This window comes from Dipodomys ordii, unplaced genomic scaffold (assembly GCF_000151885.1).
Source record: "Dipodomys ordii isolate 6190 unplaced genomic scaffold, Dord_2.0 Scaffold66, whole genome shotgun sequence".
NCBI classification, from domain to species: domain Eukaryota; kingdom Metazoa; phylum Chordata; class Mammalia; order Rodentia; family Heteromyidae; genus Dipodomys; species Dipodomys ordii.
The window spans coordinates 971,034-985,600 of NW_012267282.1; the positions used below are offsets into that span (position 1 = coordinate 971,034).

General features: G+C 53.1%; 1 protein-coding gene and 1 non-coding gene across 2 annotated transcripts in view; one reads left to right on the forward strand and one right to left on the reverse strand.

Moving 5' to 3' along the window:
• The window catches only part of Adgrd1 (adhesion G protein-coupled receptor D1), a 130,450-nt gene extending 118,876 nt beyond the window's left edge, over nt 1–11,574 (reverse strand). The window contains exons 1-5 of the mRNA XM_013023037.1: nt 11,509–11,574; nt 11,355–11,391; nt 5,320–5,403; nt 3,640–3,735; nt 1,901–2,023 (exon numbers count right to left, since the gene is read on the reverse strand). Coding sequence (XP_012878491.1) covers nt 1,901–2,023; nt 3,640–3,735; nt 5,320–5,403; nt 11,355–11,391; nt 11,509–11,574 — 406 coding nt within the window. The remainder of the gene's footprint in view (nt 1–1,900; nt 2,024–3,639; nt 3,736–5,319; nt 5,404–11,354; nt 11,392–11,508) is intronic.
• On the forward strand, nt 4,990–5,062 carry Trnaa-agc. Its single transcript has one exon. It is a non-coding gene; the product is annotated as a tRNA-Ala (tRNA).
• Nucleotides 11,575–14,567: the final 2,993 nt, after the last annotated feature.

Below are 14,567 nucleotides of genomic sequence, written 5' to 3' on the forward strand. Positions count from 1 at the left end.
CACGCGCACCCAGCCCGCCCAGCCTGCTGCGGCTCCGGCTCCCCGTCCGGAGCCTGCCTGCTCCCGAAGCCCGCGGCCCGGCCTCCCGGACCTTCCATCCCAGGCGGCCCCGCGAACATTTCCACCTTGTTCCGACAGCTTTTTAAGGTTAGCCACCTCGTGCCTGCCAAGGGGGGAGCGAGGCAGGGCCTGGCCCCAGGGCCCCGGCGGGGAGGCCGGACACCCCGAACCCCCAGGAGAAGGCGAAGGGGAGGTGACTACAGCGGCTCCCGCTTGGCTGAGCGGAGTTAGAGATGGCTGCCGTGGCTCCTGCCTGTGTTCCCAGGTACTCTGGAAGGAGGATCGTGGTCTGAGGCCAACTTGGGCAAAAACGCCAGACCCTATCAGGGGAGGCATGGCTCAAATGGTAGAGTACCTGCCTGGCAAACCGAACGGTTCAAACCCCAGGACGCCCCCACCGAAAGAAAGTTGTTAACCCTAAGCTCCTCAAGAAACAATTTAGCCCAATGTCAGGGATAACTACAAAAAGCCAAGGATCCCAAAATGGGAGTACGCCTTTTCTTGAGGAAAATAGAAGCCCTTAAACATTTCCTATTTTTCGATTTTTGTAGCAGCTAATTTAAGATTTTTAACTCCAAGGCTACTGGGCCTTGGGTTACAAGGGCCTTGCTGGGAAGCTTTTGAGCCACACTTCCCTTGGGCCCTGCCACAGGCTCCCTCTGGGTCCGTCATTGGGGAAAGTACTAGCCCTGGGACTCCCAGGACCTGGGGGAGATAAACTCTAGCTGAGCCACAGAGATACTCCCTTCCCCAGAGCAGCTGCTGCCCTGGAGGCCAGGGAAAGCCATATGAAAATGTCCCACTCCCCAGAGCTCTGCCTCTCCTGCCTCCCACTCCCCAGAGGGGAGTTTGAGTTTGCAGAAATAAGTCTGCTGTGTTCCCAGGGCTCTTGGAACTGGGGACAAGCTCAAGTCCTATTAGCTGCTTCCCAGCCTAGGTGTTGACCTCAGAGCTGTTCCACAGAGATCTGGGCCTGGCGGAGTCTGAAATGTAGCCTCCCACATTTGTCTATTCTCATTGGAATGGAGTCTGTCTCTTCCTAGAACCACACACAACCTGTTGCCTGGGGCCATCTAAGACCCAAGATGTCTCAGAACCTTAAGCAGGACTGCATGAAACTTTTCTACCCTTAGGAACAAACATTTCCATTTTGCCTAAAAGAAACAACTTGAAAGCTCCAGCTGGTGATAATGGCAGAGGAGAGATGGCTCAGAAAGTTTCAAACTCAGCCCAGATGTGCTGTGTGCACAGCCAGACCCCAGGAGCAGGTTGGCCTCTCACGAGGAATGAGGAGAAGTATGGGTCCCTGCTTGCCCTTTCCCACCTGTTCTTTGTCCATGCTGTCACTCTAACCACAGGCCTCGGCTGATGGTGGGGACAGATACAGCAGCTCTGCCAGCTGCCCTCAGTGGCCCGGGCACAGCCAGTGTGAGGGTTAACAGGCACACCCTGCAGACTGGGCATCCACATGTCAGAGCCAGAAATAACGTGGTGGCAGCCACACCATCAATTTGCTTCCCACAAATGCCGCAGCCCCATCCCAATCTGGGCGGGTAGCAGCAAGGTGGCTCCCCAGAGGAGGGTCCCCTCCTCTGTGACAAGATGAAATACCACCATCCCATAGCTCTGGGCCATGATGGTGTATAACTCCCATCTCCAGGATGGCACTCCAGTCTGAGCTCAAGCTGCCTATGTTGCCTCCGCTCCCTCTCTCCAGCTTGTATTTGACATTTCATGCTATAATTGATGGGAGCTTCATGTTCACATCTGCCACTGGCCAGAGAAGCAGCCATTACCCACAATGAAACGCATGGAAGTAGGAGAGGCAGCAGTCACTTACCCTCAGGGCCACACTGAGCTGGGTTGCTGATGCAAGACGTCTTGTACCTGCCGTAGTACAGGAGTGTTACCCCCTTCTCCTCCTTGAGGTAAATGCCTTTGTTGACCTTCCCTTCCACAATATCTGAGTGAGAGGAGAGACAGCACTGTATGTTAATGACCCTATGAGACTGGAAGCCTAAAGACACAAGTCAGATTCACAGCTTCCTTGTCTTCATAATTGCACATTCATAATACCACACACTATCTAGAATATTAATGGCACTCATTAATATTTAACTATTAGTAATTATAAATAATGTATAAGTTTAAGTGTTTGGTGGTAAATTATTATAATATCCTATTGATATCTTATTAATGTGTCACATGCATTACAGCGGAATGATACAGTAACTGTCCTTTTTGCCAATGGTTGAACCCACTGGGGTGAAACGAACGGCTGTGCCCCGCTGTCCTAATCATATCACATGCTGCCGGATCCTTCCCAGCCCATCGTCGTTTCGAATTTCCTTTAGTAGACTGAACATGGAGCATGATGTGCTCTCTGTTCTCCTGAGCTCGGCTTAGAGTATTCTAATCCCACCTGGCTGTGGGGCCTGTGTTTCCGACCTGGGAGGGCCTGGGACAGTCCAAGGTCCTGCCAGCTGCAGGACCCCACAGCCATAAATCCCTTCAGAAGCCCTGCCCACCCAGACATCTTGTTTTGTCCTGTTTCCAACTCAAATGTGTCTGATGGAGGAGGGACAAAGGCACGGAGTTTTTAGAGAGGATAAGCAGGGCCTATGAAACCTAACAGTGGCAGCATCTGTTATTCACTGTGGTCAGCTTGCTCATCTTCTTCTGCTACTTGGGAGAGACTGGGGAGAGTGGCCCTGTGGCTTTGGGTACAGTGTATACCCAGGAGCTGTTCGGCCTTCTGACCCAACACTGCCACCTAGACCACCTTTGTGACTGGATAACCCCTGGGCACCACTGTTTATCCTTACTGTGTTGAAACTATTGTTTTTACTTACCCTGTTTCTTGCCAGAGAGATCTATATCTTATACAGCACTAAATGGATAAATAACAGTTTCTTAACTGAGTTAGGCTGCACAAACCCCTAAGCAAGACCAGTTGCTTGGCAAAATTAATTGCAGGAGCCAAACACCCCACAGTTGAAGGAGCAACTGGGAGATGGGCTAGAAAATGGATCTATGTGATCAGAACTGGTCTCCGAGGCCCACCAAATAAATGCCACAATCGCTGCCCTTCTGTTTCAGCTGCATGGAGAAGACACAGCCCTGTGGGCTCTGGGATCATTAAAGAAGACAGTAATTCAGTCATGATTCTCATGGGGGTGTGTCTCAGAAGAAAGCATCTTAGGAGTTTTAAAATCCAGCTGCAAAGATAATGCTGATTTTAACGTTTGGAAAAGATTAAATTCTGGATGAAGTACTTTGAATTAATTTTGATTTTCCTTGAAAAGGTCTTCTCTCCTCGTTCTGTGTTTAAAAAAAATCTCATCTTGGCTCGGTTTTGCTCTGGAAATAAGCTTCCATTTCAGAATCTGCTGGGAGTATGGACAAGCACCTGCCCCTCTGAGCCTGGCCATCCACCCTGGCTCTGTCTGCTTCTATTCACTGCTACCCACTTATCTGCCAGCCAAGAGAGTGGCATCCCACAGGACTGGACTGCTGAGCCCTCAAGTTCACTGGAGATCCCAGCATGACAGAAATCAGAAACAGACATAAGGTGCTCACCTACGGTTGCAGAGAAATTGGAGTAGGCAGAGTCATTGGTAGAAACAAAGGTAGAATTGTGGGAAGGGAGCACAGTGAGGTTGTGGGTTCGCAATGCTGGGTGAGACAACAAGAGAGAAAGCACAACACATGAGTGAGACAATGGCAAACATAAGTAAACAAACAGAACCAGCACATCTCTCAACGTGGCCTGCCTTGGAGGGGACTCCTTCCACCCCTGGCCCTCCCTCCTCTCCAGGGCTCCCTCTGCCCTCGTGCCAGCCAGCTGCAGTACACTGTTCATTCCAAAGATGGGTGCAGGAGCTGTCGATTCCAGCCACAAGCTCACAGGTAAGGGTTCCAGAGTGGCTCCACTCCCACACAGAGGCCTAGTTGAGAGATAAGATACTGAACTTGGCCATTTGTGAAATGGCTACAACAAAATGATTTATGGGGATGGTTTGGTGAGAACTGATGAGACACAAACATGGCATGAACATGGTGAAATGGTGACAAGTGACAAGACAGAGCCTAGTCGCAGGCAGCAGCACATCCATGGCGTGATTCCCAGCCATCCACCATCCTTCTTCCTTGAGGACCTCTGTTGAACTGAAACGTACCAGGGCGGCCTGGTGGCAGGGTGGCATGGCGAGAGGAGACCACTTGATGCTCCACTTCCAGGGTTTCCAGAAAACACTGATCTGTTTATTTAGAGTCTGACCAGAGTCAGGGCACTCAATGGACAGTGGTCAGCCCCTTCGCCATTGTATTTGGGTGATTTCCTGACTTAATCGATTAAATGACTGGCTCAGATGGGGGCTGGGGACAAGCGCTCTGATAGGTAGCTATCAGGCTCTTTATTGAAATGGCTCCTAATATATTAGTTGCTGGATCCTGGGCAGTGAGCTATTTATTTTGACAATGCATTTCCACTTTTCAGGGGTATTACCTCTGAGAGCTTAAAAACAAAGACCCAACAGGAAAAATGAAGTTTGACCAGGGCAAGTGCTCTCTTTTCTCTGAACCAGCCACATCAGAAACTTGCAGTGTGTTTTCACCCCACCGAAGCATGAATTCAGAGAAAATATTTGTCTGTAAGGCTGTGCTCAGGGACAGCCATCCACGTAGGAGGAGGGCAGGCCAGCAAACCACACTGAAGACGGCGCCCTGTGTCCTTCCCAGAGGCCCTCCCCCACCACCAGGCCGTGACTCTGAAGCTTAAAAGAGTGTAAGGAAACATTTTAGAGGGTTCTGTGGATTCCTGGCAGCACACTAAATCTCAGCCATAGGAAGGTGATGGTGTGCTGGCAGGGTGGGGCTCATGGCCATAGTAATCAGTAGCCTGTGGTTTTTTAATGTATTACATGGGATGGTAGCATGGCTCAAGTGGTAGAGTGCTTGCCTAGCAAGCATGAGGTCTTGAGTTCAAACCCCAGTACTGCCATATATGTGTATGGATGTTTGTACACAAACACACACTACAAGGAACCAGAACAGAAATGTCTGGAACACAGGCTGAGCTCTGTACTATGGCACTGTGGCTGGACACATCAGCCACTTGATAGCATCAAGAACAATAGTTAAGTTGTTCAAAATTTCTATTTAAAAGGGGGTCTCGGGCAGAAGCATGGCTCAAATGGTTCTCCTGGTGCCCTGATGCCCCAGCCCCTGGCCTGCGGCACTCCCAATACCCAGGTCTACCTCCAGTGGTATCCTGAAGTTCATGGATCCCGTCCACATCTTCCAGTGGCCAGTAATGGGAAGCAGAGGCCAAGACAGCAAAGCCTGCAGAGGAAAGGATGGAGCTGTTACATCACCACTGGGGAAGAAGGAGCTGAGAATGGAGCTGTGAGCTGGACCTTCGATTGATTGGGGAGAGTAAATGAACCCCACAGTGAGCCAATGTCTGCCATCATTGGACAAGGAAAGAAACCATGAAAAACAGTTCTGGAAGAAGGACAGGAACCTCAGTGCTCCTCAGTGCTGTGCCAGACATTGTTGGAGGTATTTGGGAGACACTTGCTTATCCGTGCTAACAATGACTGACAAGATAATTGTGTCCTTTGCCTATTTGTAAGATCAGCAAGAAAGTCCTTGCTCAAATTACATGCAAGGCCATGTTAGACAGGATATTTCCTAGGCCCAGCCCTGCTGCCCCCCCCACCTCCCACTGTACCTGTATCCTGCCCACTGAGAAGGGCTGGCTTCATGATCTTTTTGTTTACATATTATGCAGATATACTAGTTTCTGGTCTCATGTTACATGAACAGGTGAAGTCACTGACTTGCTGGTTAATTGCAGTCTCCCAGATTTGTCTGTCTAAGCTGGCTTCAAATCTCCATCTCAGCCTCCTGAGTAGCTTGGACTACAGGCATGAGCCAATTGGCACCCGGCTGGATAGCTTATGATAAAGATGGTGTCTTGAACAAGAGAAATATACTCAGCAAAAACTGGTGGAGCCATTAACTGTTTGAGGAGAAAAAAAGGAGCCCACCTCATGCTTTATACCACCTGGATCAAAAGATAAGTGTAATAATATAAAAGCTTTCTGAGGTGATAAATTTGACTGCATTGTTTTTAATTTTTGCTCAGAAACAAGTTAAACTATGTGAAATGATAATATTTATGTTAATATATGCGACAAAAATGTCTTGATTCCTTCTTGGATGTATTATGGCTGCTATATCTTTAAACCTCTCAGGCTGAGGTATAGCACTTGCCTAGCATGCCTGAGAGAGTTCCTGGCTTTGTCCCCAGCACCAAAACAAAACTCCTCCTGTTAAGAAAAAACTTGTTAGCTGGGTGCCAGTGGCTCACCCCTGTAATCCTAGCTACTCAGGAGGCTGAGATCTGAGGATAGCAGTTCAAAGCCATCCCAGGCAGGAAAGTCTGTGAGACTCTTATCTCCAATAAACCACCTGAAAACAAAGTGGCGCTGTGGCTCAAGTGGTAAGAGTGCTAGCCTTGAGCTGAAGAGCTGAGGGACAGCACCCAGGCCCAGAGTTCAAGCCCCATGACTGACAAAAAGAAAAAAGAAAAAACTTGTTTCCCTTTTGTTCTTACAGCACGTTACATACAAAAGTCTAAAATGTAAGCCGAGGACAAAGTGCTTTCTGGAGCATAAAGGCAAGACTCTGCCCACGGCCTAGCTCCTGTTTACAGGCTAGAGAGCCCTGCTGGACATCTGGAGGCTGTGTGTGGGCCTCGGAGAAGCAAGAGGCTAAAGCACCCATTTCATCTACCATGATTTCCACCTAAAATCAAGGATACTCACTGAAAAAAAACCTTCACTGACTTTTATTTATCATGGGAAAAATCAAGAAAAGAAATCACATATAGTGTATAGAGAACAGAGGCCAGCTCCTCAGATCCCCTGTGCGTCGCTGACCTACGGACACAACACCCTCTCACCATCTCGGGTGACTGAGGCTACAGCTGGTTCTGGGAGGAACTGCTAAGAAGCATAGGTATGGTGTCACCCTGGAAGAAGCTGCAACCCCAAGGGCGTGCCGGGGAAGAGGTGCTCAGGAGGGGCAGCTGGACCTGCTCCCCTGCTGCCCTTCCCACAGTGCCTAGCCCCCTGTGACATACTGCCTTGTGAACTCACAGCTGGGCACAGGGACACGGGCACAGACTGCTGCACCTACAGGCCAGGCCCATCCTGAGGGCATGGCTTTGTGGGTTGAACAGCTGGTGGCATGCATCTGCTGACAGGCAGGTGCCAGCGATGAAGGACCAGGACCTTTATATGCCGTGTCCTGTCCTGTTCAGGGCAGGAGAGCTGTGGCAGGTTGAGCTGCAGACACCCAACCACAGAACCCTGTCCACTGCAGGTCAGTTGCCCAGAATCTCCAGGTCTCTGCTTTTGGAGAAGTTAGAGATCTGGGTGTTCTAAGTGTAGAATTCCCCCCAATTTAGTCCTGTCAATTTTAAATAACAATGAGGTGGTGCTAACAGGCTCATCCACAGGCCCATATAACCTAAAGGATTCAGAGAAAACAGAAAGGTTCTTGCTCTCTTGTGACAGAGGCTGTGGCCACCTTCCCATCACCAAGGACAAGAGCTGATCTGTCAGCCACATGGTCTCGCAGGCAGACCCACCCAAGGCAAGGTGTCTTCTTAGACATTGTGGCTCGTCTGGCAGTCACATGGCCATTTGGGGATGAGTCAGAGACAGGAGAAGACAGTGCAGGGAGGTTGGGAGAAAGAAGGAAGAGGAGGGGAGGCAGGGCAGGGTAAGAGAAGACAAAGGTGGGGGAAGATTTCCAGCCATTGCCATCATAAGTCTTGCACCCATATCTAAAGTTCCATCATTTTAGGTTGGCTGGGAGAAGACAAGAATTGATGGTGACAACAGCTCATAATTTTCCTGGTTCTTCTCTGCCCCTTGTCTTCGGTTATCTCCATCCTCCCCTTCCCAGGACTCTACCTTCAAGGGGTCCTTCAAATGACCTGTCCTTGGTCCCCACCAGTCCATCGCTGCCTGTTGGGCTCTATCCGCCTCCCTTCAACACTGAAGCTCATGTTCTCCACTGCTTGGAAAGCTGGACCTTGTGTTTTGTGTAGCTGCCTCTTTCCAATCCAGGTCTTGGCCTCCCCTCAGGCCTCCTGGCCCTGTCACCACCCTCTCGGCGGTTACCTCCACCAGACATTCTGTGCCTGGTCTGGTGTCTGGCCCCTGAGTCAGACTTCTGCTATGTAAAGGATTCTATCTCCTCTCTGTGTTCCATGCGTGTGTACGTGCATGCATGTGTGTGTGTGTGTGTGTGTGTGTGTGCGTATAACTCAGATTTTTTTATTTGAAATCTCCCAAGGTCCAGATGTTAGTCATTACAAACATACTCTAGCTGAGCACTGGTGGTTCACACCTATAATCCTGGCTACTCAGGAGGCTGAGATCTGAGGATCACTGTTCAGAACCAGCCTGGGCAGACAAATCTGTGAGATTCTCTGTCTCCAATTCACCACCAAATAGCCAGAGGTGTTTCAAGTGGTAGAACACCAGCCTTGAGCAAAAACAAAACAAAAAATGAGAGTGTGAGGCCCTGAGTTAAAGCCCCAGTACAAGCACAAAATTAATAAATAAAAAAATCACAGGTAGAATGGGTGATGAAATGCAGGAATGAGTAGAGACCAGTTAATCATGAACATAGGGTACACAGGGAATGCAATTATATCTGTAGTCCTTGCTCCTAGAAAGTCACTATCTGATAGACCCCTGTGTCTGACAAGATGACAGTGCTGTTTTTCAAAAGGCCATCGTGAACGTAGTTTTCCACCCTAGAAGGTGACATTCAGGTTCCCACAGTGCAGGGCGGGCCACTGTCGACCACACACCACGGGTCACTGTGTGGAATGATCACCATGATTACCTGCTGTGGGCTCCCCAGCCTCCCAAGAGGCAGTCAGGTGGCTGCCGGGCATGCTAGCCCCAGCTGGGGCCAGAGCCCCATGGCCCCCGGGTAGGAAGGGTCCTAGTGGTGACATGGCTGCTACTTTTCTCAAGTCCCCTGGTCCTCATTACAGTCATTACCTATAAAAGGACATGTTTATAAACTTTTGCAAATGACTTGCAGTCTCCTAGCCAGCACCATCTAGGGGTCGGAATTAACCGACAGGCACAGCTTTGTATGTTACCATGGGGAGCCAGGACCAGGGCTCGGTGCCTGGGTGGTGGCAGATGTACCTGCCCGGCTGGTCCCAGTGTCCGCTCTCCAGTCTCTCCACAAAGTGAGGACAGGGTAACCACACTAAACCTGCTCGGCGACCATCCACAGCACAGAGGCTCCTGAGAAGCGGCGTGATTTGAGATCACGTATGAAGCTAAGTCCCCTGCATACTGGCAGAGCTAGGGATCCAGCAGCCCCCTGAGCCAGTGTGGACAGATGACCCCGCCTACACGCCTAGAGCATCCCCTGGGTGTGTGTGTGCGGCCTGGCTCAGGCTTCCAAGTGAGGTGCCGCCCAGCCGGGTCCCCTCTGCCACAGAGGGCAAGTGACCTCTGCACAACGACAAGGCAGAGGGCACAGGGCCAGGTGCCAGGATGGACCAACATGAACAGCATATCCTGTTGGGCCTTCTTACCAAAGCTGAAGTTTGGTATGGCCGCATGAACCAGGACACTAGCAGTACCCTAGCTCCGCTCCAGCTCCCACACCCACCCAGTCCTGCACCACCGCCCTTTCCCTGTCACCTCCTTGGGTGCCATGCCCCTGACTGCCCCCAATGCCTGTGTCCTGGTCCATCACTCCCATCGCTGAAGTGCAGGCCTGGGAGATCTGCCACCCGGTGCAACCCTGTAAAGATGCCCAGCACACTGCTGGCGAACGCTTAACAGCTAACGCCCTGAACAGCTAACGCCCTGAGGGTGATGCGTGCCAACCCTGTACCCACCCCTTCTCCCCATCTGACCAGGGCTCCCTGTGTGTGCCATGCCTGTGTCCATCTGCAGGGCTCTGGAGAGGCGGCCGGGACCCAGCAGGCCCCACAGATGTGGACGGGGGAGGGGGGACGCTATGTCCAGGGGCACAGCCTGGAAGGCCTTTGGAGTGATTTTGAGTGTGTTGGAGTGATTTAGGGGAGCCCTGCTAGCTCTGACCATGGACCCCTTTTCCATGAGCAGACCCCTCCTCACTGCATGCCTCCTTAGTGTGGTGACAAGTGGCTACCTGGCCCCTGGGTCCTTCCGTTGGGGCAGTGGCTGGGGAACAGGTGGGCCCATGGCTTCCACACTTGTGCAGAGGATTTAAGGAGGGAGGGCCTTGAAGACGTGGGTGGGAGAATCGGCCACCACTCTACTTGGAAGGGCAGGGCTGAAGTGCACCTACATGACATTGCCAGAGGGCCCTGGCAGCCAGGCCGTGGCCTGGGCTGGAGCTCCAGCAGCCATCGTCACGTTCCCTGGAAGCAGGCGGGCTGCTCACGGCTGCCAGGACCCCTCCTCTCCTTCTCCCCCTCCCCCCCAACCCCCGAGTCAGAGGACTGGCTCCAAGCCAGCTTATAAGCCTCAGCAAAGGGTCAGAGTTAGAAGTGGCTGGGAGCCCCAGGCCTAGAGCGGCCAACCCGGCCCCCGGGCCGCTCACCCCTTCCCATTCCACCCTTCTACACCCGGTCTACACACACGGGCACGCTGCAGCAAGGCCAAAGGCGGCCAGGTACCTCTGCCTCATACCTGTAATCCTAATGGTCAGGAGGCCGACACCTGAGGATCACAGTTTGAAGCCAGCCTGGGCAGGAAAGCCCCTGAGACTCTTATTTCCAGTTAACCACCAAACAGCCAGATGTAGAACTGTGGCTTAAGTGGTAGAGTGCTAGCCTTGATCAAAACTGAAAGACAGTGCCCAGGCCCAGAGTTCAAGTCCAATACCTTCACGCACTCGCACACTCACACACACACGTGCGGGCCAGGTGAGGTTTCCCCATGCCATGCCAGGCACTGGCAGAGGACCAGCCCTGCCAGGACGGCGGCACATAGGGCTTGTGGCGCAGAGGGAGCTCTAGCAGGCTCGGGTAAGAGAGGCGGGAAGCACATCCCTTCACCACAAGGTTCCACGTGTCCCACGAGACCAGCTTCCACATCACAGTGTGAAGATGTTGGCCAGACGGCCCCATGGTGGGGTCAACAGAGGGCAAAGAGGAGTAAAAGGCAACCCTGGACAGCCAGGGTGCTGATCAGCCCTCCCTAGGTGCCAGCTAGGCAACGAGAGGCCGTGGCCGGCCAGGTGACACCTCTTACCTGGGTGGTCCTGTGCTCTGCGTGGGACTGCACGCACCTGCAAGGGAAGGTCACACTGTGAGACACCCACAAGAATCACAAGGCCACACCTCGGGACGCCGGAGAGCCTCCACAGACGTCCACGTGGACACACCGCGGCTGCTCGGGACGTTACCTGGAATCCACAGACACCGAGCAGCAGCCAGGAGCACCAGTGGCCGAGGGACGGCAGCTTCTTCATGGTTCCCAGAGGTCAGAAGAGGCGGGGCGGGGACCCCGCGTGGAAGTCCTGAGAGGGGGGCTCTGGCCTCTACTTGCCCCTTCTTTGGGACAGGGATATTTCACAGGCTTCAGGACTTGAAACAGCTCTGTGGGGTTTGTGAGAGAGGAGTGCTCTCTCTCTCTCTCTCCCTCTCTCCACCTAACAGGCAGCGGACTGCCAGAAGCAAAGGCCAGCTCCAGACTGAGAAAGCATCCAAAAGGCTGCACCACAGCCCTCGGCCGCCCGCCGTCCCCCAGAGGGACCCGCCTTCGGGGCTGGGCGGGGCTGGCTGCCCTTCCCGCTTCTGCCTTGAACCGGAGGGGAACCGGGAGGCTCTGCCTTAGTCCCGCAGTCCCGCTCCTGAGCCACAGCTGCCCCTCTGCCTGTGCCTCAGGCTCTGGGTGGGGAGCGAGTGAGGTCAGCTCCAGTCAAACTTCACTCTCCTCTCTATTTATATCCTGTCCCGCTGTGTTCCTGGGTCCTAACTCCAGCCACTCAAACAACCAGAGCAGCCCCACAACCCCTCAGACATGGAGATGGGGTAGGAGGTGTATTAAGGTGTGTGTGAGACACAGAGTATGAGGGGTGTGAGGCGGTGTGTGCAGTGGTATGAATGTGTGAGCGTGGATGTGAGTACAGATGTGTGAGTGCAGGGGTGTGAGTGCAGGGGTGTGAGGAGGCATGGGTGGGTGTGAGTGCAGGGGTGGGTGTGAGTACAGGGGTGTGAGGAGGCACGGGTGGGTGTTAGTACAGGGGTGAGTGTGAGTGCAGGGGTGTGAGGAGGCACGGGTGGGTGTGAGTACAGGGGTGGGTGTGAGTGCAGGGGGGTGAGGAGGCATGGGTGGGTGTGAGTGCAGGGGTGGGTGTGAGTGCAGGGGTGGGTGTGAGTGCAGGGGTGGGTGTGAGTGCAGGGGTGGGTGTGAGTGCAGGGGTGTGAGAACACAGGTGGGTGTGAGTACAGGTGTGGGGTGTGAATGCAGGTGAGTATGAGCAGGTATGTGAGGGGGTGTGAGTGCAGGGGTATGTGTGGGTGTGAATGCAGGTGGGTATGAGCAGGTATGTGAGGGGGTGGGGGTGGGTGTGAGTGCAGGGGTGTGGGGGTACAGGTGGGTGTGGGTGGGTGTGAGTGCAGGGGTGTGGGGGTACAGGGGTGTGAGTGGGTGTGAGTGCAGGTGGGTGAAGGGCTCCCGGGACTGTGGGGTGAGCATAGAGATGCACATTACAGACACTTCCTTCTGGGCTCAAGCCCCATGACCGCCACCAACAAAAGATACCTTCCTAGTAGCGCCTCAAACTCACTCTAACAAACACCTGTGGATGAAACCACAAGCTCTGCTGAGACTTGGGTCTCGATACATCAGAGAGAAATCAGGTGGCAGGAAGGAGGTGGTGTGCTGGGCTGGCCACGCGGGCTCCTCAGCCCTGCACGAATCAGGAATGCCAGGGTGACAGAGGGGCCCCGAGGAACTCCGGCACCCGCCCGTACCCCCACTGCCAGGTCAGAGCTCGCCTGTGATAACCAAGTCAGACCCCCCCGCCAGCTGTGCCTCAGTTTACACAAGGACAAGGGTTCATCCAGCCTGCCTGACCACACACACACACCGTGGCCAGGACTGTTACTGCCACCAGCTCTGTCTGGGGATGGAGCTGAGGACCCAGCACGCCCCGCCCCACACCTCCCCACTCCCCGCAGCTGCCCTCCTGGGCAAATTTCATGGGTGAAATCCTTCACCTGCAGCGTGGAGACAATGTCCACTCTCAGGGGTGGTAATGAGAAAGAGCGACATATAAGGCTCTTTGTAAAGTGCCCAGAAAAAGCGTACACTCAATAAATGCTAGCAAGAGCCTCACTGTCCTAGAAAACATCGCTCAGTAAACGGGATAAAACGATTGTCTCTACGGCCCGACTTTAAATGGGAATTACGAATCTGTGTTCAGTCCACTTCCTAAAGAGGGTAAGAAAGTCTGCTGGGGGAAGGGAAAGGGATGTCAAAACCCAAGGTGATTATTTAATGTGTGCCTTGGGCTGACAGCGTCTGCGATTACATCTGCCCGACCCTGGGCCTCCCTGCCTGGCTGGAGGCTCCGACGGGCTTGTGCGCATGCCCCTGCTGCAGTGCCAGGAATCCTGGGACTCCGGACCCCAAGGGCTGCGATCGCACCCTCTAGCCTTGTGCCTCGGTGTGATTGCCAGGGGAAAGTAATTTACAGCCTTCCCTTTACACCTCGTCATTCTCCACACACTTTCTCTGCTCCAGAGAAGGGAGAGGCTGGAGGTCAATTGCTCTTCTCTGGCTCCAAACTTAAGCAGGATAAAACAAGTGGTTGAATACAGAGACCTTTCCTATTTCCAGGACAGAACACACACATACACACAAAACTGCAGTGTTGGCTTTTGGGTGGCCTAATACAGAGCTCATGTGAGGCTCCGGCTGGCCTCAAACTTGTGATCCTCCTGCCTCTGGAGTGCTGGGAGTACAGACAGGTGCAACTACGCTTGGCTATTGGGGTGCAGAGGGTTTGAGAAACAGTTCTTATCATTACAAAATGATCCTCAGGAAATGGAAGGTGTCACAGCCCCTAACTTCCTCCCCACAGCTGGTCACGTGAGTCCTCAGGTCGCCCCTTGCTCAAGCTCCTGTCGGGCTGCCAGGTCCTAGGAGCTCCGTCCTTGGCTAAGAACATGTGGGGGACGCAGAGGCTCTTGGAGCACCATGGCATGCTCCAAACAGAAGTCTCAGCAAGGAGACGAACGGAGGCCCAGCCTCCAGGTCCAGCCTGCATTTGGCCCTGTTTGTTTCCACAGCAACGTCGGCAGTGTCTGCACAGTCTGTGTCTTTCACTCTGCAAAAGTAGAACAGGCAAGCGACCAAGAACAAATGGAAATCTTCACACTGAGAAGGCAATTACTGGAATTAAACATGGTGCCGCCCTTGGTAAGACCCACTGATGGAAATGACGTCACCTGTGCA